The 24,915-nt window shown below is 40.4% G+C and overlaps 2 protein-coding genes across 8 annotated transcripts; both read left to right on the top strand.

The window, feature by feature from the left end:
- Positions 1-209: 209 nt before the first annotated feature.
- Positions 210-13,177, top strand: IFRD1 (interferon related developmental regulator 1). The gene is made up of 12 exons (XM_075744173.1): positions 210-542; positions 2,737-2,841; positions 3,798-3,879; positions 4,327-4,451; positions 4,732-4,889; positions 6,103-6,153; positions 6,247-6,425; positions 6,531-6,639; positions 8,525-8,659; positions 10,471-10,599; positions 11,592-11,687; positions 12,458-13,177. The coding sequence occupies exons 1-12, from the start codon at positions 497-499 to the stop codon at positions 12,545-12,547; spliced, it is 1,305 nt and encodes a 434-aa protein (XP_075600288.1). The 5' UTR covers positions 210-496; the 3' UTR covers positions 12,548-13,177.
- An 808-nt stretch (positions 13,178-13,985) lies between these two features.
- Positions 13,986-24,136, top strand: LSMEM1 (leucine rich single-pass membrane protein 1). Of its 7 annotated transcripts, none has more exons than XR_012833842.1 (5): positions 13,986-14,387; positions 17,979-18,110; positions 21,474-21,611; positions 21,972-22,238; positions 23,383-23,493. XR_012833842.1 is itself a non-coding variant. In XM_075744209.1 (5 exons), exons 3-5 carry the CDS (start codon positions 17,984-17,986, stop codon positions 23,589-23,591), a joined length of 474 nt encoding a protein of 157 aa, XP_075600324.1. In that variant the 5' UTR covers positions 14,353-14,478; positions 15,370-15,490; positions 17,979-17,983; the 3' UTR covers positions 23,592-24,136. The 7 variants fall into 7 exon arrangements, 6 of the variants coding, with proteins under 6 accessions (XP_075600311.1, XP_075600352.1, XP_075600324.1 ...); XM_075744209.1 differs by lacking the exon at positions 21,972-22,238 and adding an exon at positions 15,370-15,490 and having other exon boundaries at positions 14,353-14,478; positions 23,383-24,136; XM_075744227.1 differs by lacking the exon at positions 21,972-22,238 and adding an exon at positions 15,370-15,490 and having other exon boundaries at positions 14,363-14,387; positions 23,383-24,136.
- The last annotated feature ends 779 nt before the right edge of the window (positions 24,137-24,915 follow it).

Raw genomic sequence — 24,915 nt, 5'->3', positions numbered from 1 at the left:
GCCCGCCGCTCCCAGCGTGCACCGCGGCGTGGCGCGCGAAGCGCCGATGACGTCCCGGCCCCACCGCTGGGTAGCTGCGCGGTCGCGTCACAGGCTCACGCGTCTGAGTCACCCGCTCGCTGTCGCAACGCCCGGCCATTGGTCGCGGCGACGGCTCATCGCTAGGCCCCGCCCCCGCAGCCCGGCGGGCTATAAAAGCGGCGCTGGCGTCCGCTCCGCGCCTTTAGCCCCAGGTGTCTGAGAGGAGAAAGATGCATCGACTCCGCTCACGGGCCTCCACGGGGATTTCTGCCTTCGCCGCCGGTTCGTCCTTCGCCTGCTTTCGCCAATCACCTCCGCTGCCCCGGCCCGGGAAGTCGGCCTCGCAGAGGCGTTGGAGTAAAAAGCGATCCTGCTCTTCTATCGGCTGATTGTCGCTGATTCCCGGGCGGGGGGGAGCAGAGAGACCGAGACCCGGAGAGGGGCCGCGGGAGCCGAGCCGAGCGCCGCTGCGACCATGCCCAAGCCTAAGAAGCGGGGGAGCAACCACCAGCGCGGAGCCGGTGAGCGCGGCCGGGCCGGCGGAAGGGGGCTCGGAGCGGGGTGGCCTCGCGGGGCGCCGAGTTCACCCGTTTCCCGAGGGGCGGCGGCCTTCGCCGGCGGGAGAGGCCGCGGCCGGCCGGGCCACCCTGACCAGCTGCGCCCCGGCTCCCTGCGGGACTAGTGGGAAAGCGGCAGGATGGGCAGACGCGGCTGCGGAGCTCCCCGCTGGATGGGACGGAGCCGGAGCCGGGCACGGGCCGGGCGGCGCCGCCGCTGGGCTGACAGGAGCCGGCCCCGAAACCGCCACCTCACGCCGTTTGCGCGCATGCGCCCGGCGGCGCGGGCGGCCCCGGGGAGGCGGCGGGCGGTGGCCGTGCCTGGCGGCGAGCGGCGCCCTGAGGGCAGCGGCCGGCCTCGACCGGCGTCTGCCGCGCCGGGGGCCTCCTGCCCGCCGCGGCCACGCGTGCCGCCCGGCTGGCCCCAGGGCAGCACGGGGAGCCGGGCTGCGGCGGGGGAGGCCGGGCCCGCGGGGTGCGGCGGCGCGTCCCCGGCATGCGCAGCCTCCGGTGTCCGCGGCGCTGCACCGCCGCCAGCGTGGGCCCTTCCGGGGCGGGGGAGGGGGACGGCTGCTGTTGTCACTCCCGTGTCTCTGGTGGGTGGTGTGGCCGTGTGTCAGCGCATTGTGCTCCGAAAGGCTGCGGTATTTAAAAAAAAAAAACCCTTAGCCTAAAAGAGGATGTTATAAAATAAACAATCTTCATTCCGATCCAGAATGTGTGTGGCCGAGGTGCTGATTCCTGGGCAGAATGGAGATCTTGTGGGGTGGGGAGAAACTTTGATTCAGGCTACCATAGCCGTGAGCAGTCTGTCTCTCTAGTATCAAACGCTTAGGAACTGAGCAATTCACTGGGTCTTTCTGCAGCTGCTTTTATTTCAGTTTGTGAAGGGCTGGCAGTCATTCTTGCTACTTCTCCCACTGAGCTTCTCTGCTTGACATCACTAGAAGGAAGAGCGTGGCTGTGCCAGATCTCTGAGCTTCCAAGTTTCTTGGTCTGTGTGTTGGCTAATGTTTGTCCTTTGTAACTATAGGAAACATCAAGGGTTATGGTCAGTGATACAACTAGATGATTTACAGCTAAGAACTGCAAAACTTTTGAAGTGTGAATTTAACTTTTTTGGAAAGCATTTGGACAGTGGTTCATTCTGCCAAGATAAAACTGCTTTTGGGAGGGGTCTTGGTAGTCAGGAAGCCTGCCTGAAGCTGACGAGCACTGTGCACTGCCTTCTTAAATAGCTTAGAATCAGTTGTACCACAAAAAAATAGATGCAAGAGCAGAATTCTGAGTTCTGTCAGTGACGTTTGGAAGCTGTTGGAGAAATAACAGTGAAACTATTTTGCTAATCAACTTTACTAGACACAAAGTAAGGGCTAGGATAGGACAGCAATAGAAATTACAGTATTATCAGGTCAAACTCCTCTAACTTTTAATGCTGTAACAATAAGATACAGGTTTGAAAAGTTGTAGAGATGAACACTGGTTAAAATAATACTGCTTTCTTCAAAAAGGCTGAAGTTACTGAATTGAGACCTTCTTGATCCTGTGAGGGGAATACTTTTTTTCCTCTGTTGCAACATTGGATATTTTGGCTTGTATTTGTAATTTAGTGTTAAAATAGGGTTGGATGTTGCTGATGCTGCACATACTATACCTAATCCTGTAAATCCTGCATTGAACTGGGTAATGTATGTTTGTCTAAATGTATAGCTTATCCTGGCTCGAAATCTCAAAATTTAAAAATAAAGATTGTATGGCAATTTTTTTTTTAAGGTAGCTCGTCCTAATAGTTAAATTAATACAGAGCTATTGTTAAAGCACAGTTACAGGAAATTGCATTAACTTGAAGGTGATTGTAGAAAGATCCTAAAGCTAGAGTTATGTAGAAAGATCCTAAAGCTAGAGTTAGGAATTCTACCAGTACTTTGAAAACTAGATGGACTCTTCTCTACCATTCACAAACGATCTTTGAGAACAGAGCCAAAAAGGTCTTCAGAACAGGTGGGAGTAAAGGACCTAGCAGAGGAAAGAAATGTGCTTTCTGTGTCTGAGTCAGGGAGAGTGAATCTGTTGGGAGGCTTAAATTCTACTTTTGGTGTTCAGATCTTCCTTTTGCATATGAAAAGTGACCAAACTATTGTATTCATCTTTCCTTAAGGTGGTCAGCCCAGAAATGTGCAGCCTTTTAGTGATGAAGATGCTTCAATTGAAACTATGAGCCACTGCAGTGGCTTCAGTGATCCTGCTAGCTTCACTGAGGATGGTATGTTCTTTTATTTATATCTATATATCTTTTTAAAAACATAAAACCTGAGTTGACTTAAGAGTTTAAGTACTAGACTAGACTGTAAGTAGCAGTAGCAAAATAATGACATTCTGTTAAACACTGTATGATTGTTAATCTAGTGGTTATTTTGTTTGGTAAGAATATACTCCAGGTTTCATGAGCCTCTCTTGAAACTATTAGGCTTTTTTCTATTAGAATTATACAATGCTAACCTTTGGAGGCAATAAGAATTTTAAGGGGCATTATAAGACATTGATTTTCATAACACATAGTTGAGGTGGTAAGAACTGCAGAAGCGTTTGAGAATGAGAGTCACATTTGCCTGTTTTGAACTAGATTTGTGCTTTGTCTCCTCTGCCATCTCTACAACCTGGGCTGCTCTAATGTCCTTTTGTTGGGAGGAGGGGACCTGAAAGCCTGCTACAGGGGGGGTAAGGCAGGGAGCCTTGCCTATGAATATCTGCTACTCTTAACTGAACTACTGTTGCAGAGGCATCTGAAGTGACGCCAGATAGGACAGGCTGCTTAGATAGTACTCACTGCATCAACAATGAGCACCCTGCTGTACTCCAGGGGTAGATGTGTGGACTGGATGAAAACGTGTTGCTGACAGGGTTAGCTGATGGACATCAGTTGTAGCAAATTTATGTAAGACCTGATTAGCTCTCTCTTTCATTCTTGGCAGATATAAGAAACAGGTATAGAAAAAGCACAGTATATCAATAGATCAACTTTTTTCTAGAAGTATTTTAAGGTACAGTTTGATGTAGTAGGCTTCACACCATTCTGTTGCTGTAATACTGAACAATTCTGTAGCTATTGTTTATGTTAAACTGCTTTCTTATTAGCATTAAAAATGTTAAGTGTTGGATACTACTGTGTCTGCTAATAAAATGTATATCAGTAGGACTAAATTATTTCCTCTGGATTAGGGCCTGAAGTTGATGAAGAAGCCACTCAAGAAGACTTAGAATACAAATTGAAGGGATTTATTGATCTTACATTGGACAAGAGGTATAGTATGCTTTGAAGAAACGCATTCATGCATAGTTTACTGGCTTCCTCTGATATACAAAGGGAAATGAGCATTAAACTTTTTAATATGCTTACTGAAATTACAGTTATTTCATGCTAGGGAGGACATGCTTTTCTTCTGGATCTGAAAAGACCTTTCTCCCTCCACCAAGTTTTTGGATAAGTGAGAATCAGACTTTCCTTTCTTAGTAGCTTGAGGCAGAGTGACTTTATTTCTAGCCTGGTGTACTATTGTGAACCCTATCTCCAACCTATGTTGCCCTGTCCTTGAGGAAGGAGGCAATTCGTAGCATTTCATACTTCATGGTACTTCTGTGGGTTACTCTTCTGTTGGGCACAGACAAATATAAACTAACATGAAAAGAAAGGCTGAGCTTTAATTGGTGTGTGCTGATTTCAAGAGCTCTTCCTTCTTTCTTCCAACAGTGCGAAGACAAGACAAGCAGCTCTTGAAAGTCTGAAAAGCGCTTTCTCTTCTAAAATACTATATGAATTTATCATGGAAAGGAGAATGACACTAACTGATAGCATTGAACGCTGCATAAAGAAAGGTAATTAACATGCTTGCTATGAGAAATAGCTTAGTGCTTAAAAGGAATTTAGACTGCAAGGCTTCTTTAGTACTTCATAGAGTGCTTAATAATTTAGTTATGTTAACAACATTCCTTTTTTGAATTTAGATGTCATATTTTAACTGACCTAGAAAATGAACTGAAATTATCTTCTGTCTATTAGTTTCTGAATTTCCACTTGCAAGTTTTCAGACTATTATCTTTAAAGGAAAGAAGCAATGCACAAGGTGATTACTCATCATAGTACGTTAATCTGTAGGTAAGAGCGACGAACAGTGTGCAGCTGCCGGACTGGCATGTCTTCTGTGTGTGCAGATGGGGTCAGGAATTGAAAGTGAAGAGATTTTTAAGACCCTTGGTCCAGTTCTGAAGAAAATTGTCTGTGATGGAACAGCCAGTATCCAGGCCAGACAGGCTGTAAGTATAAAATGTTTATTTGCCAGGCGGGGTCAGAGGGCAGTTTTTGACCAACTCACTATTGTGTAATGCAAAACTAAAGGTTACTGCAGCAGTGTAAACTCAGAATGTTGACATACACTCTGAATGATGCATAGCAGTTTTCACTGGCTTAAAAAGTTCCACTTGAAGGTCGAATGTCATTCTCCAACCCAGGAACTTCTTTACAGAGCTGTTACATCTAGTACTTTGTCAAGTGTCTTAACTCATTATGTTGCAGTTTCCTTACTGCAGTTCTGAGGGCTGACATTGAAGTCCTGTAGAAAAAAAATGAAAGTTTTCCTACTGACATATTGATATATCCTTTCTGTATTAATTTTAATTTAACAACAGGGGAATGTTACTTGTGCAAATATATATGATAAAATTAAATACAGATCTAGAACTACATACTTGATACATTTGTACCACCAAAAGTATTTTAAATTTTTCATCCAGTCACTTCATCTGTACATCAGCGTTACACTTGAAATGTTGACTGAAAACAGTCTAAAGCTCTTGCCAAGATTTTTTTTTTTTTAAACTTCAGAGTTTTAACTAATACTCTCCAACTTCTCACTTCTCGGCCTTTTGGCCAAAGTGTAATTTTGAGACCTGTGTGTTTAGTGCAATCATCACTTTCAAACATTGTTTTCTTACTCTTTGTAAGAGGAGGTGGAGTAGAATAGGGGATAGGGAAGGGATGTGTACGACCTCACAGGAAAAGTTGGAAAGTTCTAAGAAAGGCTTGGAGTCCAGTGTTTACATGCTATTTAATTGTAATAGTGGGCAGAGAGGGGAAAATGTTTCCCACAGCTGTGAATAAGTATCATATGTCCATTGCTCTCTTATCAGCATAAGTTCTGCTAGTGAATCCTGATGGGATTTAAAATAACTGGGTGAAAGGAGTGCTACGGGTAGCTTTTTGGAATGGCTTTGTAAGCTACATTAAATAATACAGCATGAAAAGGCTTGTGAGTAGTTTGTTGTAAAATCATCCTGAGAGTAGACAGGAACTGAGAGCTAACTGTTACAAACTAGCTGAACTAAACAGTGTTGAAGACTTCTACTCTGCTAAGGCCTTAATTTCAAGTTTCCATTACTCCAGATGTTAAATTTCAAAGGTCAAAGTATGAAAGTTTGGTCAACAGTAACATTAATGTCAAATACTGACACTTTTTCCTTTTGTGTCTAGTGTGCAACCTGCTTAGGGATTTGCTGTTTCATTGTCACTGATGACATTACGGTGAGGATATTTATTTTTTTTCTTTTAATAAATTGGCAATATGAAAATGTGTGAATCTTAAGCCACTTTCATGATCTTTTTTCCCCTGTTCAGGAACTGTATTCTACTATGGAATGCCTGGAAAACATCTTCACAAAGGCCTATCAGCGGGATAGAGACACTAATGGTGTATCAAGTACCCATAATACTGTGCTTCACATCAGTGCTCTCTTAGCATGGACACTGTTGTTGACCATTTGTCCAATGAATGAAGTGAAGAAGAAAATTGAAATGTGAGCATCTTTCTTGGAAAACAAAATTTGTAATGACTGTTTTCATATGCCATGAAGCAGTGTCAACAAAAATTACATCTTAATGACATGTGACTTACTCCTTAGGCACTTGCATAAACTTCCAAGTCTGCTGTCTTGTGATGATCTCAACATGAGAATAGCTGCCGGAGAAACACTAGCCCTTCTGTTTGAACTGGCCCGCGAAACAGATGCTGTAAGTAGACGTCAGCAGCTAAATTTGCTTGCATTGGGATGATAACAAATTATTTAACCTGTGTTGTATAGCACCCTGGATCTCACCAAGTGGCATATAATTCACTGGGTTATGTTCTTCGTAGTGAGTCTGTCCCAGTCTAATTGCATATAGGAATGATTCACAGCAATTTAGCTGTCACTTTAACACTAATGTCCATATTGCAAAACAGAACCAGTATAGCAAAACACATCAAACAGTACTTAAGAGCAACTAGAAATGTAGTGTGCAAGCTTTAAAATCTAAATCCAATGCCAGCTTTAATAAAAAAACCAAACAAACCAAACGAATTAAAAAAAAATTCCTAGAGAGATTCTAGGATAAAACGGGTTTGTTTACTATAGTGGAAACACTCATTAGATACTTAGTTTTCTGAAGACAAATTCCAGTGATTCCCAACCTGCACAATGCTGCTCTCACAGCTGAAAATCTATCCTTCAGTAGAAACCATGTTGACTTCCAGTATTGTTTTTTCAATATCCTTATTTAGGTACCTTGAGAAGAATAACTAGTATTGCATGACAGTTTCATGGCATTTATGACTATTTTAGTCAGTTGGGGACTAGTCAGTCAATTTAAGGGGGCAGATTTTGACAGGATTTGTAAAAATTTTGCACAGATACCAGTATTGCTACATTTGGTGAGATTTCTTGGGGTTTGCTTTTGAGTTGGATGAGGTGCAAGCTTCTCGGTATTACCTCATACACAGCTAAACATGCCTTTACATTCTTCAGTATGCCTTAACTAATTTCTGAACTGTTTTCTTGACTGCATTGAAGGAAAGTCCAAAGTGAAAAGATAACTCCAGTTGAGTCAGGATACATGACACACTAACACTGCATAATCTGAAACAATTTCCTGAGACTTCTGTATAGTTGCAAACAGTAGGGAGTTCAGTCTCTTGGCTATGGAAGCCAACTTTGAAAGAAAAGAAAATGAGACCGGAACTTGATCCTTTTTTTAATCAAACTGACCGCAAGTAACTAAAATCTTAAAATGCATTAACAAACAAGACTATATTCACTAAAAGCTTTTTTGTTCCATTGAGGACACACCCCTTTAATCATTACAAGTGATTCTCTTTGAATCCTTAGCAATCAGTGCAGGTTAAAATGCTTACTGTGTTTTGCCTATGACCAGTTTCTTTCAAAAAGCATGCAGTAAACTCAGTCTAGGCAGGTGACATGACGAAATGTTCAGATAAGTTACTTGTTTTTACGTAAGTGGTTTACTAATCCAGGTAAACTAGCACTGAGTCAGCACATGGTAGGGAGAAGATACTTCCTATTAAATAATTACACATTAAAGTTTACTTAGAGTGGACCTTCTGTTAAGCATTTTCTTTAAACCAACTGTTTCCTAATTTTTCACCCCATACAAGACTTACGTCTAAATATTCCTTCCTGTCAGTCTAATGCTGACTTGCGATTCATCTCCAGAAGCATGGATTCTGTGCTGATAACCTGAAAGTGCCCTCAGCTTGTTGACAGGAGCAGCAACCAGGTTGAGCAGATCAGTTAGGCAGGCAGTCCCTTGGGATTATGGAGCAGAACAGATTGGCACAGATATACGTGCACTGAAAGAGCTGTACTGTTTCATGTGGCTCTGATTACCAGAATAGGGTTTGATAGTGTCATAACTGGTAAACTGGATGCTGTGGCTTTATTCTTACTGGCTTAAATGCTGCAAATGGAACCGCAGGAAGTCAGTGCCATCTCTGTCTCTTTAAATAACGAAGTAACAGGTTGTAGAGCTCTACATGCTGTAATTTGGAGAGATCCGTTTTTCTATTTGCAGGGAAAGATATTAAGGCCAGAAAATGATTTTTTTTTTTAATTTGGACTAGGATTTCTTTTATGAAGATATGGAACTTCTAACAGAGAAACTAAGAGCTCTGGCTACAGATGGAAACAAGCACCGAGCCAAGGTAGATAAAAGAAAGCAGCGATCTGTCTTCAGAGATGTCCTACGAGCTGTTGAGGTGATTTTTTTGTCTGTCTTTGAATGTCTGGATTGTAACTGTGTAGTGTATATGTTAATGAAAATGGTTTTATTATTAAATAGATACTGTTTCAGTGAAAGCAACAGGAAAAAAATATTTTAAATGAGATTTCAAATTCTGATCACTTACACAAAATATAACTGCTTTTTTAGGAATGTAGACCAAAGAAAGTCAAACTTTGCTTATTTTACTCAAAACTTGATTTCCATATTGAAGAATTTTGTTTTGTTTTTTCTTTTTTTTTCTTTAAAGAAGGCTAAACATTGCACTGTAAATGCTAAATCCTTTCTATTTTATGCCATGAGCAGATTTTTTTCATACAAAACTTCGTAGGTTATCCAAATTAGTGTCCTGAATTCTGTGACAAGGTTTATTGTAAAACCTCTTGGACTGCTGTGCATAACAAAAAGCACCTTACTAGTAAGGTATATTTCCAAATGGCACCTCTGTCAGCAGCCAAAGAAGTAATTGGGTGTGGGGGCAGTTGTTGTCCTAATTGTTGTGCTGTAGTCTTCTGGTTTTCCATACCCAGACTAAGAGAACAATACACAAAGCAGGACTCTAAAAATACTTGATTAGTAACATAACTTCTGAGTAAAGCTTTTAAGACAAATTTCAAACTTCTATCACTTTAATGGATTATTTCATAGAATTATAGAATGGTTTGGGTTGGAAGGGACCTCAAAGATCATCTAGTTCCAACCCCCCTGCCATGGGCAGGGACACCCTCCACCAGACCACGTTGCCCAAAGCCCCATCCAACCTGGCCTTGAACACTTCCAGGGATGGGGCATCTACAACCTCTCTGGGCAATCTGTTCCAGTGACTCACCACCCGCACAGTAAAGAATTTCTTTGTAACATCTAATCTAAATCGACCCTCCTTCAGCTTAAACCCATTACCCCTTGTCCTGTCACGACACTCCCTGATAAACAGTCCCTCACCATCTTTCCTGTAGGCCCCTTCAGGTACTGGCAGGCCGCAGTTGGATTTCCCTGGAGCCTTCTTCTCTCCAGGCTGAACAACCCCAACTCTCTCAGCCTGTCCTCACAGGAGAGGTGCTCCAGCCCTCTGATCAGCTTCGTGGCCCTCCTCTGGACTCGCTCCAACAGCTCCGTGTGCTGTACAGGGGCCCCCAGAGCTGGAGGCAGTACTCCAGGTGGGGTCTCACAAGAGCGGAGTAGAGGAGAGAGAGATTTGTTATGTTACACCTTTCAAACTAGATTTTTTACTTGTCAGATAATTACTCTTTTGCATTGCTGTATGGGTAAGACCAACTAAGTATTAGTTGACATTCAGAACAGTTAAACATCTCAGAAGGTAAGGAGAAGGCTTTGAAGTGATTTGAAGTCGCCTTTGAGATTCTGCCTGTAGAAGAATCTGAGTCTCTACCACTCATTACGTTCTACCACTCATTACATTCCATTGTCAGAAATGTAGCTCACTGCACTTGAAAGGTGGGGACTAAATGAGGCTTACAAACAGACTGAAAGGTGACCCCTGCACTCAGAACTGTTTTTCTGGAGATAGATTCTTAAAGTAATTCTAAAGATGAAAGTTAAGTGTTCCTTTCAAAAATACTGTCTGACTTGAAGAATGTCAGCTTTAAGTGTTACATGAGATTTGACTTTAGATGTGCGTCAGCTCATGAACAACTACAATCTGTAGTATTTGCGTATTATTTGGAAGGTTTTTGGTGTGCCAAGTTTATTAATGAAAATAAAGTTAATTGAGATACAATTCCTAATAAAAAGACTGTTTAAATTAAAATTATATATGTTGTTTCATAGGAGCGTGACTTTCCTACAGAGATGGTTAAGTTTGGACCTGAGCGCATGTACATTGACTGCTGGGTTAAAAAACAAACTTACGATACCTTCAAGGAGGTTCTGGGGTCGGGGATGCAATATCATTTGCAGGTGAGCTGCTGTTTGATAACATGCTCAGACTGTTCCCTGTCTGGCTTCTGTGTAGTAACTCGGTCTGAATTACAAGATCACGAGTAGAACTTGGTGAAATACTGGGCTTTGCATTAGAAGTGTTAAAAGACAGCACTTAGAAAATGAACTACAGTGAGCTAGAACTATGTGGGTGAGCTGTTTCTGCGTTATAGCCTGGGTATGTTGGGTTAGCTATTAGAAGGCTTCTCCGAGAAGAGATTCAAGCTGAGTATCTTCTTAGCTTCAGGGTTTTCCCTGAATCCTTATGCCCTCTTTCAGCAGAGTGGTGTAGTCACTGGCTCCTGTAAAGCTGCATGCCTCCACTCTTCCTGTTCCAGCCTGTAAAAAGGAATGCAAAGTTTTAGTCAAAAATAATGAACACAACTTGCAGCCCAATGATGACAGCGTTCCAGAAGGGAAGGGATAAGCCCCTTATCTCTGTTCTAGGAACTGCTTGTTCACTAATCATCTGTTCAGATACGTGGCAGAAGCAAGAACTCTGGCTTAGGAGTATTTGCTCCCAAATTGCTATGGTAGTCAGGGGGTTAATATCTTCAATCCAGTGTCAGTTGCATTCCCATGTGACTGAGGGAGCCCAGGCATGTAGCAGCTTTTCCAAATTGTTCAAATACTGCTTTTGCAGCCAGATGTTTTAAAATTGGTGTGTTGTGAAACCATATGGATCTGTGTCCAGCTGCCTAATCTTGGGTAGAGGATGTAACAGAACAGTGTCTAATTTGCTGGGACAAAAAAATCAATGGGGAGGGGTAGCTGTCTCGGTCTTCTCAAGAGGGCAGTTTTAGTTCTTACTCTGATTGAAGGAAGAAATGTTCGCTGGCTTAATTGCAAAAGATACTAAGATTTGTGTCAAATTGCTGCTATTTCTTACTGAAATACTTGATATTGAACAGTAGTCATCTTTGGAGACTTGATAGAGGAGAAACTGAACATTTGATGTGTTTCTTGTTTAGTCAAATGACTTTCTTCGGAATGTGTTTGAACTTGGTCCACCAGTAATGCTAGACGCTGCAACTCTTAAAACAATGAAGATATCCCGTTTTGAAAGGGTAGGTTATTGCACCTGAATATATTTTCTTCACTCCATACACTGATAATATTTCTCCTGGATTAAATAGTACTCCAAACATGCACTTCAGAAGCTGTCATCTTTAAACTTGTCACTTCAGTTCTAGCAGTGCCCCATATTGTCCTGAATGAAACCGAACCTTGCTTGTGTGTGTCTTTGAGCTCATATTTTAGATTTTCCACTCTGTATGTGTCTGCTACTGCTTTTGTCCCAAGGGGGTCTGAAGGTTGACTTGCTTGCTGATTGGTGCCAGATTCATGCTCCATATGTGTGAAACTCGAGCTTTTCTGGGTAGGGACATACAGGAACCTATAGAAACTGGGTCTGTATAAAGACAATATCTCAAACTCTCCAGCGTGACACGGACGCGCTTAGGAGGATGACTTAGTTCTGTTGGCTGTGAATGTACTCATCCCATGTAGGAACAATTTGTGGAATGGGTGCTACTAAGTTTAATCCTGGGGGCAAACTTAAGCTACTTTGTGTCTGTCTGATGTTCAAGACTGAGTCAGCTTCCAGAATAGCTCCGAGCTCAGCCTTTCTTATGCAGTCCAAGCTTTCTTTAAATGTATATATATTAAAATTAATCAGCCTTTGGTGCTAAGATAGTACACCATAAATTTCAGAAAGCCTACTAATTTGCTTCAAAGATTAATAGATATTTTCAACTGTTTCTTAACATAAAAAAAAATCTCTAAAGGATGTGAGCTTTTTGAACATCTGTGATTAATTTCTCTTTTTATTTTGTAGCACTTGTGCAACTCTGCAGCATTCAAGGCTCGGACAAAGGCTAGAAGTAAATGTCGTGATAAAAGAGCAGACGTGGGGGAATTTTTCTAGATCTTCTTTTCCATGGGGTTCAATTTTAAGTATTTCATAATTAAAATAGATTTGTAACCTGTAAATGAATTTTTTTAATTTCTGTAATCACAGTTTGCACTTGTGCACAGGGATGTTGTATAAAATCTGTAAATACAATGCATGTTGTTGCTTAGTTGCATATACACTGTACATAGATTGATGTAAGACTGGGTGCAGGGATACGTTGTAACACTTACGTTAGCTGCAACTTGTTCCAAAGGCGAATATATTGTAACTGAACTGTTCAATGAGGTGGATAACTGTAGCCAAAGGCTGTGTGGCAGATTGGATTCCTTACGTTATATAAAAGGTAAATTAAATGAATTCACTGACCGTGTTTTGGTAAGAATGTGCTAATACAAAAAAGATGATCTTGTTCGTGTGAAGTTATTTTAGTAACTTTTTTTAAACTCTTCAGTGGCAGGTGGACAAAGAAATTTCTGCAGAGTATGACTTTATCCTGAACGGCTCTATAAAATTCATTAACCTTCACTTAGAGTGAAGTAGTGAAATGACAAATACTTGCCTCAATGCAAAATAGAAACAATATTCTCATGTTCTGAAATTGGATGTTTAATTTTTGGAATAAAGATGTTTCTCACTGCTTGCTTTCTGTGTAAAAGTGATTACTACATGAATAAAAAGCTGGAACGCTAGCAAAACCTAAAGGAGGAAACAGATGGGGTTGTTTATTTGCCCATTCAGACATGGGGTTGTGTTAGTCTCAGTGCTTTAGTAGATGCTACATGAAACTCTGCCTTGCCATGTTTGGAAAGGATATTTTATTTATGTATGGTCTGCATAACAGCCTACTGTTGATTTGTCATCAGTTTTGTAATGGTCAAATGTTTACTACTTCTGGTGCTGCAAAACACCTAGTCCTGTCCCTTAGAGGAGCCGGCCCAGCTGCCCTGTGTTTGCCACAGTGAAAACTCCTCCTCTGCCCTCAGCTTCTGGCTCTAAAGGACTGAAATGCACCAGGAAGGGAGAGCTGTCTGTCTTAGGGGTGGTGGGGAGGCTGTGTAGTAAAGACATTAAAGCCTCCATAGCTGGAGCTTCTGAACTAGAAGATCTATAAATAAATGTGCTTGTTAGAATAAACATTCTTAAAACTGTAGGTCATGTTACCAGCAGAGGAAGTAAAGCTTACACCCAAAAAACCCCACCCCACCCCCTGGAAATGACTGCTTGCTCTGATAAGGGAAAGTTTGGGGGGAGGGTGTATTTGGGGGTATGTTTGTTTGCTTGTTTTTGTGCGATGTTTTTGGTTTTGTTTTTTTTCTAAGTTTCAGATTAGAGCAGAGCCTATTCCAGCAAATCCATACATGCTAAGTAGTTGTACCTTCTAACTTACTTTTTCTTTTTCCTTAAATAATGCATTATGTAAGGATTTGGCTTAAGAATCTGATTACTTACACTACAACAAGGCCTTCAACTGAAATTGATGCTATTATTGACGTGTGTTGTCATTATGTGTCACACGTGGAGAAGAAACTTCTGATCCTTGAGCTAGATGAAGCTGTCTACCTGTGTTTGCCAAGCCCAAGACTGTCCCCCTTTGAGCTAGACTGTTCCCACAAGCCTGCTGGTCTCCTGGTGGCTGCTGGGTGGTCACCTTTGGCATGCTTTGCTACGTAAAGTAGGGCTTTCGAAAGCTTCCTCTCCTGCAAAATTGCTTTCTACAGCATCTCCTGGCAGGGAGCCGAGCACATGGTCGCCCTTTCCCCCATTCCACTGCAGCTGCCAGCCCCAACAACCAGGACAACTTCTTGGGAGTGTTTAAGAGGACATGGGCTGTTTGCTGCCCGGCAGAGATCCAGTGAGTTTGCAGACCTTTTCAAGCTCAGCTGGAGGGGCCTGGCTCCTTGTCTTACAATTAGAATGATGTCAGGAATCTTTTGGGGATGGAGGTGAGATTTTTTTTTTCTTCTGGCTTGTACATCTTTGTTTGGAGGGAGGACTCCTAGGGGACCCCTGCAGAAAGGGAGCAAGCTTGTTACATCTGCATTACCACTCCGGCTACTCAGACTGGACAGCGGCAGAGCTTGTTAGCTTGGGGTTGGAACTACCAGTCAGAAGAGGTAACTTTTCTGTTGTTACCTGAAAGAAAAGCATATTTGTTGTCAGTTTAAAGGGGTTCAAAATTTTAGATGTATAGAATGGCTTCAGCAAGGATTTGTTGTTTTGGGCTGCACTCCCTTTGTGTAAGCGTCAGCTGCGTGTCATTCCAGTGTGCTGTAACACTGGGTTCTGTAACATCAGCAAGAAAAAAGTGATCAAAAGAACTGTCTGTGAAGGAGCAATTGCCAGTAGCCACAAACAGTTTGTCAGAATTTATTTTTTAAACAACTAAGGATGCCGTACAAATTAGTCCATCCCATAATACTGTCCCACTTGAATTTGTAAGGTGTGTGGGGACAAGGAGGAGAATACCCTGTTTTTTTCTAGTCTATGCCTTTAAAGTACCCATGACTGCAATACTGTAGATATGACTCTTCTGCATAGCAAACTGGTTATTCATAGCTACAGTGTTGTAGATAAAACTCTTCTGCATAGCAAAGGAGTTTTTAAAAGGCATCATAAACCAAAAGGTTATGAAATACTGATCATCAGTAACAAACCTCATTCTCCATGATAGGATAGTATCATAATTCCAATATAATAAAAAGAAGAGCTGTGTATACACTGATTTCTTTTTAAACAGATCAATATTGTGAAGTCAGTATACTTAGCCAAGATGAACTCTAAATATAGATTGAAAGGGACAGTCTGTTTCATAGCTGTCTTCATGGGTCCTGCAGGACTTGACAGGCTCCTATGGGTCTAAAAGTAGAGAGAGGAACAGCAGAACGAGTTTTCTTCAGGTGATTTTCACTGGCTGATTTCTTCCATACTGGCACATTACCTGAACGCAGTTATGTTGTAAGTAACATTTCATTCTCCTGGTTTTTAATTCCTTTTAGACTTGATTTCCTTTTTTCTGTGAACAATTTTCAGTGTGTTCTCATTCTAAGTTCTAATTTTACCACAGCAGCTTAAGGAGAAATGTAAAAATTGCATGGGGAAAATACTCTTTAAGCAAGGTTAAAGTACAAGATAGCGCAAGTCCAAAAGCCCCAATGTTTAGATTAGTTTGTTGGGAAAATAATCAATACTTTTGGCCAGTGACACTGATGTCTGTATCCTCTCTCCTTTGTTTGGCATGTCAATGGAAACACACAAATGTAATACAGACTTCGTTGAATTAATAATGGTTATCTTCACTGCGGTTACATACACAGTGAGGAAATTGGGTTTAAAGAATTAATAATGAATACAGAAACATATCATTCATAATATTAATGAATCAAAGGTACTCACATTTATTACAGCTCAAGTTAAGAAGAGTCTTCCCTGAAGTTGCAGGGAGGTACTAATCAAAATACCCAAGAGAAACAACCGCTCTTCAGAAGCTAAAAATAACCAGAAGCCTCTGTGCATGAGGTGGTAACTTTTAGCGCGTCGCTGTTGAAAAGCAGGGCTCCGTAATGAGTGCAGCTGGCCACGGATGTGTTTGTGGGGAGATAGCAGAGCCAGCGCTGGTGGGGACGTGGCTCGCAGACCATGCTGCCTGGCACCACGCGACAGTCTAGGGCAAGGGCAGTGGACACAACCATCTGTTCTGAAATTACTGCTGCACACCTAAAAATCCTAGGCTAGGTAAGCCAGCTTTTCTACCTGATCTTTGTATTTTGCAGCAACAATTCTGAACAGAGAAAAAAAATCAGCTGCGATCTTTTCTTACACTCTATTAAACAGAAATATAGAAGTACACATGTAGGCCCGTCAGTCTCCACTATCAGGAGAATAAGCCCCATTGTTAGGAGTGATTTAAGCACTGAGTCTTCGACTTACTGAGGCTCAGTGAATGTTTACTTGGCTGTGTGCTCAAGTTTGTGGGAATTATGACAATCTTCTGCAATTGTTTTGATGAGGGAAGGAGTGAGTCTTTTCTGTAAACACTCAGGGCTGTATTCCTCAAACTTTAGGTTTTTAATTTAAGTGCTGTTAGGAATCTGGTCATGCTGCGTTCTCTATTGCTTGGAGAGGGAGAGAGGGCTCAGAGGCACATTGAGAGGGCAGTTCAACCCATCTAGGATTCTGAAGTCACCCTTAAGTGCTTAACACCCTCCATTGACATAAAGTGCTGAATTATATTTGGCAGGTAAAATTGAACTTGAAAGCTCTGATAAAATACTAAATGGGTAAGATGTAGTCAATTCCAAGTCTAAACTAATCTCTGTTAACTGCCCCCTTACATTCACTAGCAAAGGAAAGGTACATTTAGGCTGCAATTAAGGTCAAAAAGCCAAATCTTAGAATAAGAGGAATATTACCTGGAGGTACGTTTTTTCCTTCAATAATTACAGAGAGAGTTCTCAGTGACCAGTGTAGTCTAAGATGCCTAGTTAGAGCATCTGCATCTCCATATGGCTAGAACTGTAGTTTGTTTCTAGAAGACATTTTTGGAGTCAGGGTAGCATAAAGAAAACCAAAAGACTGTTAAGCAATAATGTGCAATTCATAGAGGAGCCTGCTTAGGTATTGCTTCTTTTCTATATATAATCTTCCTTCATAACTGTATTTATATGAACAGTAATTCAATGAGTTCATACACCCAGACTCTGCAGAGAAGCTGGTTTTGCTGATCGGGCTCATCCAGTGCTTTTTTTAAAGCAAGGAGTATTACTCTGAAGAAAAAACTTTGCCATCAGGCTTTAATTTGTCCAAAACTACCATCTATCTGGAGTAGAACCACATTAAAAGACTATTTTTGTTCCATTTTTCACAAATAATAACTTCACAGTGATATTCTAAGGTATATAAGCAGACCCATATTCTTGCTGCTCATCTTCTACATCCGTACCTGCTTTCTCTCTCTTATGTCTGAATTATTTGATGCTGAAAGCAGAGGACCTGAGTGACATCATTCCTGGCAGTGTTAGTGAAGGTTTGGCTTTCACTGTGGTCAGGATGTCACTCTACATCTTGCCTGGTACACACCAAACCAAAAGAGTTATACAACTAAATAACTAATGTTCAAATCAAAGTAGAGCCAGTTAAATAGACTTTTCTGTTTCTCTCTTTCTCCACACGCACGCATATGTATATGTAGGTATAAGCATACACGTGTGCGCAAACACAACGTAGAAATGAAATCTTATACTCAGCAAAGATCTCAAAGAATAAACAAGTGCTATGTACTGAGTTACCCTTGCCTTCAAGATCTAGTAAGTGTGCTGGTCCTTCAAATCCCTTTATTTTAAGGGCTGTTAAGGCTGCTCAGCATTTCCTTAGAACAGGACACCAACTGCTACCAGTTATTTCCCATATCCATGTTTTATTTTACCCTTTTAATTATTTCTTTTAGATACAATGGAGAGGCCTTCCTTGGAAATTAACCTGCCTGATACTCATGAAGAAGGAAAACTTTATGTAGTTGATTCCTTAAACAACCTAAACAAACTAAATGTTTGTCCAGAGGGATCCCAAGATGTGCTAGGTATGTACGACAGGTGATGCTCAGTGGTTTTCTATGCAAATCATGGGCCATCAAAAAAGAGTTATGTATGACATTTGAAAAGGTTGACCACACTGTGTATCACTCATGTCAACAGCCCAATAGGCCAGCATGTATATGTCAAGATATGTACTGAAAAATATAAGAAAAAGATTGAAAATTACATAACTTAGACAAATCAGATTAATGGTTTAGCTGCCTCTGCTGAGTATTTCAGTTATTAGCTTCTTGAAAATCCTTGTGTTTGGCTAGGGATTCACTGTCAAGCCTGAACTTATCTTTCACTTCCATTGGGATCCAGGAGGTGATCCCCTGCAGGCTAATGTCTCTGTAATGCTCAATATACACCTGTGACATAAATAGCATCGTAACTCTTCACAAGCACTAAAATTCACAGCTGGCAATAGAAACACCAGAGAATTTCTGTTCAGTCTTTTAAGACACATCCAGGACTCAAACCAGTTATCTAAAATATTCCATGAGACTTTTAAGCATTTCAATTTGCAGACACTCCTTACTTGTAGTTTCAGATAGGGGCTCTCACACTTCTACTGGTTTTACATGGCTTTTATCTTTGATTTCTCATGGCAACAATAATATTTTCACCCAGTGATAGCTACAATATATTTGAGTTCTTTGTGACCTGAAAACATCTTAAAACCTGGAACTCTTCAGCAGCTTTCCACATAACAATATTTGAATCTGCTTTTATTTCCCCTACTATCATGGCAAATTTGACTGAAGAACAGCTATAGAACAACAACTATGTTTAAATGAGTTTCAAATGGCCATAACTTAATCATGTTTCTAGTTATAGCACTTAAATGCCTTTCTATTACTCCTGTTTCTGAGTCCTCTAACTTTTCCTAATGCAACTAACTAGCGTGGCGATGGTTTCTATATTTAACACAGAGATGTTAGACATAAGCTACTTCATTTTCCTATGATGTCGATTATCTTCATATTGTCACTTCTGCAAGTACAAAATGAGACAATGGGATAGATTGGTTATAATGTCAAAGAAACTCTTTGCGGTGTGACTGTCTTGCTTTCTTTTGTAATTTTTATTGGACAGTATTGTTTACTTACCAGTTAAATATATAGGGTTCTGTGAGATCCTATATGGTTCCGTGGAATAATCACATGTGTGCCCCTCCCTGCGTTTCAGCAGTAAATAAAGGTAGCCTAATATGTATTTTATGCATCAATTTGTAAAGTGATTTGGCTCCTTCTAGGATTACTCTTTTTAACATACATATTATTATTATTATTTTATCTTTGAGATTCTCTAGATATCTTATCCCATCAGTTAACTACATAAAATGAATGTTTCACAGTCCTCAGCTGCCTTATTCAGCAGCATAAAATTCTGATTCTCTTGCCAGAAAATCAGTGAGATCTGTGGAATATTTTTCAATTTCTGATGAATTCTAAAATCTTGTGAATGATCTATAAGTAGTATAGCAGATGCCCAACTTGGTTTAAAAACAATGGTTCAAGAGTGCTGCAGTACACAGCAATCCTTTTGTTCAGTAGCATAGCAAAACACACTAGCAATCATGTTAAAAGCTATTTAAAATGTATATACCTTTTGATTGCTTTGGTAGCAGCCATGCAGTAATTTCTTTATGTTTAGATGATAAAATGGTCCCACTGTTTGCAGTTTGGCCAGAATGTGTGTTCAGTGATTCCTCACAACACTGCAGTCTGGCACATTCAGCCAGCTGAACTAGTAAGAAGAGGCATTCATTAGGCAGAGCAAGCACAGACCACTTTTGAGACCTCTATTGACAGCTTAGTATGCTTGAGAGACAGCAGTAGCAGGCCCTCCCCATCCTTATTATTCTGCTTAGAAAGCAATATTGGTGCAGGCACTTAGTATGTATGTGATGCATTTGTTAGGAATGCTAAGGGAATAAAAATAAAACCCCCAAACCCAAATATGAAAAGGTTTCAGCTTACCCAAATATGAAAAGGTTTCAGTTTACCCGCAAGCAGGAGGGTGTTAACTGCAATAAAGAAAAGCAGAGATATTCCCAGAGATCTCCTGCTAGCTCAGTGAATTGCTCAGCCCCAGGTTGGTTCATTATTAAAGTGCTGTAATGGCATATGCAGCCTTCCTTCAGCTTTATCACTACAGGCTCAGTTGCAAAGACCTCAGAGATTTCTACCAGCTAAAACAAGAACATGATCTAGAAATATATTTTTCACAGATGCACATGCTACTCTCCCTTTCAGAATGGCAAGACAGCAATTACAGGAGGAGAAATTACAGTAATTTGCATGTAATTTCAGTATGTATGAGACCAACACCAAAATGAAATTACATTAACTCCCTGTTCCCCCAAAACATACAATAAAACCAAACCCTAGTAAGTACTTAAAGTAGTACATAAACTTGGTATTAAACAAATCTGGCTCAAGTATGATTTTTTTTTTATATTCACATGAATTTCCTCATGATCTCCACTTGACTTTATCTGTTACCTTTAGGGCTTATTGCCACCCCTCATTTGATTGCAACTGTTTCTATGAGAGAAACTACTGACTTTCCCTATATGCAACACGTTCTTTAAAGAGCAATAAACTGGCCTGCCACGCTGATCTGAGGGCAGCATAGCAACTACTCACCCTTTTTTCCCCTCATTCTTCATATGCCTGAAGGACAACATATGTAGTCCATGTGAGAGTCTATTCCATTTTCGACAGTTTGGGAGGATGTGTACCTCATTTTATATTGGAATGAAACCAGCAAAACTTAAAGAAGAATATTGAAAACATTTGTTTTAAGATAAGAAGTCAAGACCTACATTCATCCTATACAACATCAGGAGCTTAACTGAGGTGCTTAATTGGGGAAATTAATAATCCTAGGGGTACTTCTGTTGTCAAACAGAAGAAGCAGCAAATCTAGAGGATGACTGTGGAGGATGAATCTGTACTTAGGTTTTCAACATGAGTTTTTCTCTCTTCTCTTTTGAAAAGGTTGACTCCATTCAGGCTCTTAGAAAGCCTTCTGATGAAAACCTCATTGCAACCTTTGTACATGTAAAACTGAGCTGTAAAACTCTGAACTGTAATACAGGTCAACTTCAACAAAACAGTGTATTTCAACAACAAAAACATTTTTGTTGAATAAATTCCAACACCTCTAACAGGTGTATTATCAGTATTTATACTTCCAAATTCAAACTGACCTCATAAAGTTGGTTTCTTCCCTTCTCATGCAATATCACAGGAAATAAAATCTCTGCATCATTTCATGAAGCCAGAAGCATTTTGTCATGTTTATCCTAACCAACTTTAACAAACTGTATCACCAAATGATTTGTCATCTCATAACAGATGAGGAAGAGAACACTGGTGGTACTGGAGAAAACACGTCAGGAAGCAACATAAGAAACCAGTGTTTGTTCTTCGTCACCTTTATTCTTACTTTGATCGTCAGTTTGGCACTTGTTTCATTCGTAATATTCTTAATAAGTAAGTAAACCAAAGAGTGGTTCTTAAAAATGTAGGGCCAGTTGGAAGAAGAACTTTGCTGAAATGCGTCATGCTGCCTTATACCATGCTACTGCTGTATTTGCATGGTCAAAGGCTTTGGCTGGTTATGGGCAGTGGGTCTCGGTCCTAGGTGCAAAGGCACAGCCCTCTACTCTCTGAGCTAAAAGGCACAATTTTGTTCTTCCTGCAAAGGTTTCCTGAGCTTCAACAGCTGTGAAGAATTTAGCTCAGCAGGGTTACACTCTGTTGCTAAAATGCTGACTGGAAATTAAATTAAATTTTAAAGATGACCGTATAGCAGTAAGATACTTTGACAATGTGCCTTCCATTCCTTTCCAGATAAAACTCAGTATTGGTGCCATTCCACTGAAACTGGAATAACACCCAAGCCAACACTTAAGTCAGGCTACCTGAAGAAAGACCTGAAGGTTGCCAGCTAAGTACTGACTGGAAATTGGTTTGAAACTAAGCAAATCTCAAACAAAAGAAACAAAAAATTAGATAAGATATATCAAAATTGGCACATAGCATTGAGTCTGCAGATGTAATTACTGTTCTGCTTTGGCTGGACTGGTCAGGCTGGCTTAGCTAAACATATGGCTACAGGTGACCTTGGTTTACGGAGTTCTTGCCATCTTGGGGTTTCTTGGGCTAGTGGTATTGAACAGAACACAAGGTGCTTTATTTTAACTTACAAGTCCATTTTGAATGAATTGGAATCCATATGAAATCAAGGTTTCTTTTATCCTATAGTAGGGAATTCGCTGGAGCATAGCAAATCCTCATTTTCCTTTTTGAACAGGAATCTTAACCCTTGAGTGAATTTGCTTACAAGCGCTCAAAGAACAGAGTATAGACAAGTAAAGAGCACAAAGGAAATTTTAAGTGGCATAATTAAAATATCTCATACTTGAATTCCAGATTTATTTAACAAGGAGCTGCTAAAAGTAGAGCCCTGGTATAGAAAAATAAGTAATGTGCCCTTCTAGTGGAAAAATGGTAAAGTACTAGTGAAAATGGGATTAAAGGAGTTTGCCTGGGCTCAGGTTGGTGGAGGCCTGTGGGTTTTTGAAACTGATTTCCAGCAGTGTTTCAGATTACATTACATAATCTCAGATTTTGTTTGCAATCCGTAGACATAGATTCGTTTAGCATTGGCACTATTAGACTTAAGCTTCAAAACCCACAAGTAAATTTTTTTAACGTCAGAAGGCCAAAATAAAAATAGCTCCAGAAGTGTACATGATGGATACTGTATATTGGTGTTCCAGAGGAAACCGGCATCCAAATGCCAATATTTGCAAGAATTTTCCTTTAATGTAAATGATTTAGGAAATCCAGTGATGTGGCTGTAGTCTCCTGAGTGTTTTAGTAATTGTACTTTTAGAAAAATACAGGCGCATACTGCCCAGAAATAGCATCTTGGAGCCTGTAAATAAGACATTTTCCTGTGGACACTAATGGAATGGATACGCTCCTGAAGACTGCAAAATTTTTCTGAGCTGTATCTGATTTTATTATACTGCACTAAACTGAATAAAACAGAAAATAAGCAATTAAAGAATGTAATGAGCAGGTAACTCCAGCAGATGCATCACTTCTTATCATTAGGTTCTGCAGTTATTTTCCTGTTTAATACTTTTACACATCATAATTCCCTACAAACTCCCATGGGAATGCAAGAGAGGGTAGTGATGCTCTTGACCTAAATGTTGTCAATTTAATGATGTGGTACATTTTCCTTTTCAAGTTCAAACTAGAAACAAGATGGACCAAATATCAAGCAGACTGATATCTGAAAAGAAGAACATAGAAGAGCTTAAGAAAATTAACAATATGATATTAAAGCATCTAAATCAATCAGAAATTAAGGAAAAGGGGAGATACCTCTTCACACAGGCTCCTGATCTTCATGATTACCGCTTTACCCATGATGAGCTGGAAGTCCCTGGAGAATAGACCTTTGGAATGAAATTCAGCATATTCATGTACTCAGATATTTTAACATATGGCACACAGGTTACTTAAACATTCTGATATGGTCACAGGGGCATTGAAAGAGCCAGCTGAATGAAAAATATTAGAAAATAATATTTTATCCTGTTTTATGTGAATACAGATTTTGAAAACTAAGACCATATGATTTACAATAAATAATGGATTGTCAACAGTTTTGAGCAAGAGTTCCAGATTCTCTGTGCATTGCAAATTGCAGGGCTAAGGGCTTAGTTTTACTTTAAATGTAAGTGAATGATCACAGAAAATAGTGATTTCTATTCACATGATTCCAGCATGACCTTGTTCACTCAGTCATTCTCCTGTTTCTTTGGAACAAGTTTTGTGTTTGCTTCTATATTATTTGTATTTAAGGATAACTTCAGGTTCCATAACTTATAAATACATCCAATTCTGCTACAGAGTTCGGTAATTTTCCTTTCTGTGCATCTAAATAGCTTGACTTACTACTCCTTTTGTGAAAAAACAAACTTGAATAAAAATAAACCCTTTCAAAACATGCATATTCAGCCCAAATTTGTATTCACTGAAAGTGAGTGTCATCTTGTCTTACATGGGAAATGGGTTCAGAGGACTCAGTCTGGTAATACCCATCTCACAGCAATGCTAGTACACTGTACTCAGTATTTGCTGGCAGCTTCTGGGTGAAGGTCAAGTGTTTTTATAGTGTTGTGGGGAAAATACTACATGTTCTTGTACTCTTCCCTACAGTTGCTGTTGGCCACTATCGGAGAAGGGCCAGGTGAAATCTGGTCTAAACCTTTATGTTTTTAAAATGGAGCAGTACCTCAGCAGGTAAAAGCAGGAGCTGACACTTTCTCACTCTGAGTTTACACACTTGTGGAGATCAACACCCAAAAGTGTGATCACGTAAGGGACTGGTGGGTAGCTTTGTAATTTTAGTATTCAGAACCTTCTACTAGTACACACATTAAGAAGCCACCTCCATTATCAATAAACAAATTGAGCAATGGCAGCTGACGCTATGGAGTAAGTCCAACATCTTCTCTTTACGTCAAGTTCTCTTTCTCATCCAATTCCTTCTTATCTCTTCTGGACAATTTTACAAAAAAAATTCTCAAAGTCAACAACTTGCATTGCAGTCTGCTTTCCAGAATGAATGATAGTCCTTTCTGTAATGACTACTTCATTGTCCACAACAGAGTGAAGAACTAGGTCCAGGAATCTTTCTTGGTATCACTCTACCTGGATTTGCCCACCAATTTTATTTCTGCTCTTTGGAGTGCTTTGCTTTACACCTATGTTT

Source organism: Balearica regulorum, chromosome 1, assembly GCF_011004875.1.
Source record: "Balearica regulorum gibbericeps isolate bBalReg1 chromosome 1, bBalReg1.pri, whole genome shotgun sequence".
Classification (NCBI taxonomy): Eukaryota; Metazoa; Chordata; class Aves; order Gruiformes; family Gruidae; genus Balearica; species Balearica regulorum.
The sequence above is the reverse complement of the archived record's forward strand: the minus strand, read 5'-3'. Positions and strand labels throughout refer to the sequence as shown.